This window comes from Phragmites australis, chromosome 6 (genome assembly GCF_958298935.1).
Source record: "Phragmites australis chromosome 6, lpPhrAust1.1, whole genome shotgun sequence".
In the NCBI taxonomy this organism is placed as follows: Eukaryota; Viridiplantae; Streptophyta; class Magnoliopsida; order Poales; family Poaceae; genus Phragmites; species Phragmites australis.
The window spans coordinates 8,009,700-8,012,913 of NC_084926.1; the positions used below are offsets into that span (position 1 = coordinate 8,009,700).

Genomic DNA, 3,214 nt, shown 5'->3' on the forward strand with positions numbered 1-3,214 from the left:
ATTTTAACAATTATTTTTGTAATTTTTAATAAAATGATATTTATTTAAACAGGCTCCATGCTAGCGTTATATGGTAGTACAATACTGCAACCAAATCATAGAAGGAAATTATATGAGATCGGTTCCCATAGAAAGACCTTTGTCTGTATGTGACACGTGTTATCTACTACTCCAATATATATTTAATCAAACCATTAGATCAAAAAAGAACAGCATAGATCAAAAGAGATCTTTCTGTAAAGAGTCTCTTTATAATTTCCTTCCCCAAACCATGTGTTTGATCCATCCATCCACTCTCTTTTGACAATACAAGTCCTCACACAACAGCTGCGGTCGATAGAGAAACGAGGGACACATCGTACGTGTCTGCATGAATGATTTGAAAGAACGTCACTGATCGAGTCACAAAGCACCAACAGCTCCTGTTGTCACCTTCCTGTCCGTTGCTCGAACGGAATCCCTGCTCGATCTACCCCAACACAAATACCAGATCCCGTGACTAATCATTCTGCTCAAAATCTGAGGAGAAAATCCAAGTTCATAATGTTAATAATTCGATCATATTTTTAGCTGCCACCTAAGGAATCAAAGAATCATAGCGCATTAATCCCTACTGCTCCCTACACCTAGCTTTACACCCTGTATATGCATGGGGAAAAGATATCAATCAAATTACAATACCGGATTAATTAATCATCTGTAACCATTGTGCCAATAGCTTTCGCTACCGATCTTACTTTCCCTGGACCTCAGCTGCTTGCCACGTCGGCGCGTCCCCCGGCTCCCGCACCGGCGCCGGGGCGGCGTCCCCGGCGGCGGGCGCGCGGCCTCATGACCACGGTCTTGGACTCGCCCCAGGCCCAGAAGGCCTCCCTCTCCTCGTCCGAGTTATCGCACTCGGGGAACGGCCCGGCCGCGTACCGCACCGCGTCGTAACACACGGTGTACGTCATCTGCCGCGCCCTGAACGCGCGCATCGCGGCGCGCTTCTGCGGCGTCATGACCGCGTAGTCGGCCGTCATGAGCCCCAGGAGGTCCTTATCGGCGCCGCCGCGCCTCGGGACGCGGAGCACCGGGTCGGCGCGGGAGCCGACGATGGTCAGGTCGGAGAACTCGGACGCGAACGGCGCGTACTTGTAGTTGACCTTGTACTTTCCCCCTTCCGTGGCCCACGCGGAGCCGTCCCAGACGGTGGCGTACACCGCCATCGGCTTCGACGGGAAGTCGCTGCCCATGTCCGGGTGCCGGATCACCTCCCGGATCGGCGTGTCGTCGACGTAGAAGCTGCATAAACAACCAATCGCCGATCAGTTTCTGCCTCTGCGCGCGCGGATCAATACGAAAAGACTTGTGGTGATGGTGATGCGTACATGATATGAGTGGGAGCCCAGAGGACGGAGTAGCGGTGGGCCTCGAGGGTGGGGTCGAAGGGGAGGAGGTAGCGCTCCTCGCGGCCGTGGGCGGTGCTGCCGTTGCCGTAGACATTGGTCTGCACCCGCCACTGCCCGCCCCACCGGCTGCCCAGGAACTCGAAGTCCAGCTCGTCGTGCGTCTTCTCGTACACATCCCCATTAGACAGCTGCAGCAGCAAAAAGATAAATTCAAAAACATTACGCTGATACTCCAGTCTCCAGCACAGGACAAGACAGTCCGAAGGAAGCCATGGTAAATGCAATTGCATCATGTGTTGGTTGGAGTCTCTGTAAGTTGCAAGCTTGAACTACTACAGGAGCTGTTGAATATTCCATCTACCAACTATACATTGTTCACTGGCGTAGTGTCGAGTGAATAAAAACTTAACCAAACATGGAGTGCTAGTATATGATTCAATATTAACATTGTTTTGGTGCGCCTAATAATCAATCAGGGCGCGAATGACTGAGAAGGAAGCATTTATTCCCGGGGGCCAGGCGGCGCAGCGGCGCAGCCTTTCTGGGCTCCAAAGTCTAAACAGCCCATGTGGCTTGTACTGTTCCTTCTCTATGCCACAGGACACGGGCACACCCACAACTTGCAACGGCTCCCCGGTTTAGGCAGCGCAGCCGCAGCAGTTGTTGAATCCGTGTTGACACGCCAGATGACCCCAGCAAGAACCAACGGCTCGAAAGAACAGCAGGGATAATCTACTCGTAAAATAAACTTGCTTTCGATAGGAATGGTCGAAGGTCAGACCAGAATGTTGTAGCACTAGCAATAGCATCGATGATTATCGAACACTCACGTAGAAGGCGACGACGACGCCGGCCGTGTAGTCCTTGGGCAGCTTGATAGACGCGCTGAAGAAGCCGTGGAGGTAGTAGTCCGAGGAAATGAACCCAGAACCTGTGCAGAACCGCAGCAATTTATCAAAGACCGTATGAACAGCAAGAACAGAGCACAAAACACTCATGCGAGCACACTCATGATGTGAAAAGGGAGCGAAAAGAATGATAAAACTTTGCAAGAAGTTGGATTACCGGAGCGCCGGTCAAGCAGCAGGCGGACGCTCCTGCCATCCCGAGAGCGGACGAGGTTGTCGTCGCCGAACAGCGGCGAGAACCGTTCCTCGAAGGCGACGCTCGGCACGTCAAAGGCGGAGGCGGCCATTGCCGATAGGCACACCCACGTCGCGGCGGCGAGCAAGAACCTGGCTTTCGCCGCCATGGCTGGCCGTATAGCAAGCTTCTACGGCGACGCGGCTGGCTGCCTACGAGCCTCTAGACTCACCACCCCCTCGGCTCCTCCCCTTCTCCCTCGCCCTCCCTCCCTCCGTCGCTTGCTCACCGGCTTTCGATCAGGAGCTAAACCCCCCACGCGTTTCTTGGTTTGAGGGCCGCCTAATAATCTTGGCTTGTTATATACGCGGTCTCGCTATACTGGCCGGAACCGGAGGAGGGAGGGGGGATAGATATGGGAGTATGCGACTGCGATGTGCGGAGCCACTTCTTCGGTAGGCCGCGCCGCACATGCTGAGGCAGCTGAGGTGAAGACATAAGCGAGTACTGTTTGCATCAGGTTGACAGGGAAAAGGAGTGCGAACGTGGTGGGTAACGAGCGAGTGAGCAACAGCTCAGCTTTGCTGGTGATGGGTCATAGGGAAGGCATGGTCCTAGACGTGGTTAGAGAGGGCAAGAGAGCGCCGGCGGCGAGTTCAACGCGGCAGTTTCCCGTTGCCTTGTCCTGTTTCTAGTCATCAAAAGGAGGTAACGCAAATACGCAATGCATCTAAACGCAT

The 3,214-nt window shown here is 53.5% G+C and overlaps 1 protein-coding gene across 1 annotated transcript; it reads right to left on the minus strand.

Moving 5' to 3' along the window:
* Nucleotides 1-520: 520 nt before the first annotated feature.
* On the minus strand, nt 521-2,950 carry LOC133921476 (probable xyloglucan endotransglucosylase/hydrolase protein 30). Its single transcript, XM_062366362.1, has 4 exons — nt 2,457-2,950; nt 2,222-2,322; nt 1,371-1,579; nt 521-1,284 (listed from the first exon to the last, which is right to left on the minus strand). Exons 1-4 carry the CDS (start codon nt 2,641-2,643, stop codon nt 750-752), a joined length of 1,032 nt encoding a protein of 343 aa, XP_062222346.1. The 5' UTR covers nt 2,644-2,950; the 3' UTR covers nt 521-749.
* Between the last annotated feature and the right edge of the window lie 264 nt (nt 2,951-3,214).

Coding starts and splice junctions, on each gene's coding strand:
- LOC133921476 (XM_062366362.1), bottom strand. CDS start 2,643: ATGGCGGCGAAAGCCAGGTTCTTGCTCGCCGCCGCGACGTGGGTGTGC. Junction 1,580..2,221: donor GCGTCGTCGTCGCCTTCTAC/GTGAGTGTTCGA, acceptor TTGCTGCTGCAG/CTGTCTAATGGGGATGTGTA. Junction 1,285..1,370: donor TGGGCTCCCACTCATATCAT/GTACGCATCACC, acceptor TTGTTTATGCAG/CTTCTACGTCGACGACACGC.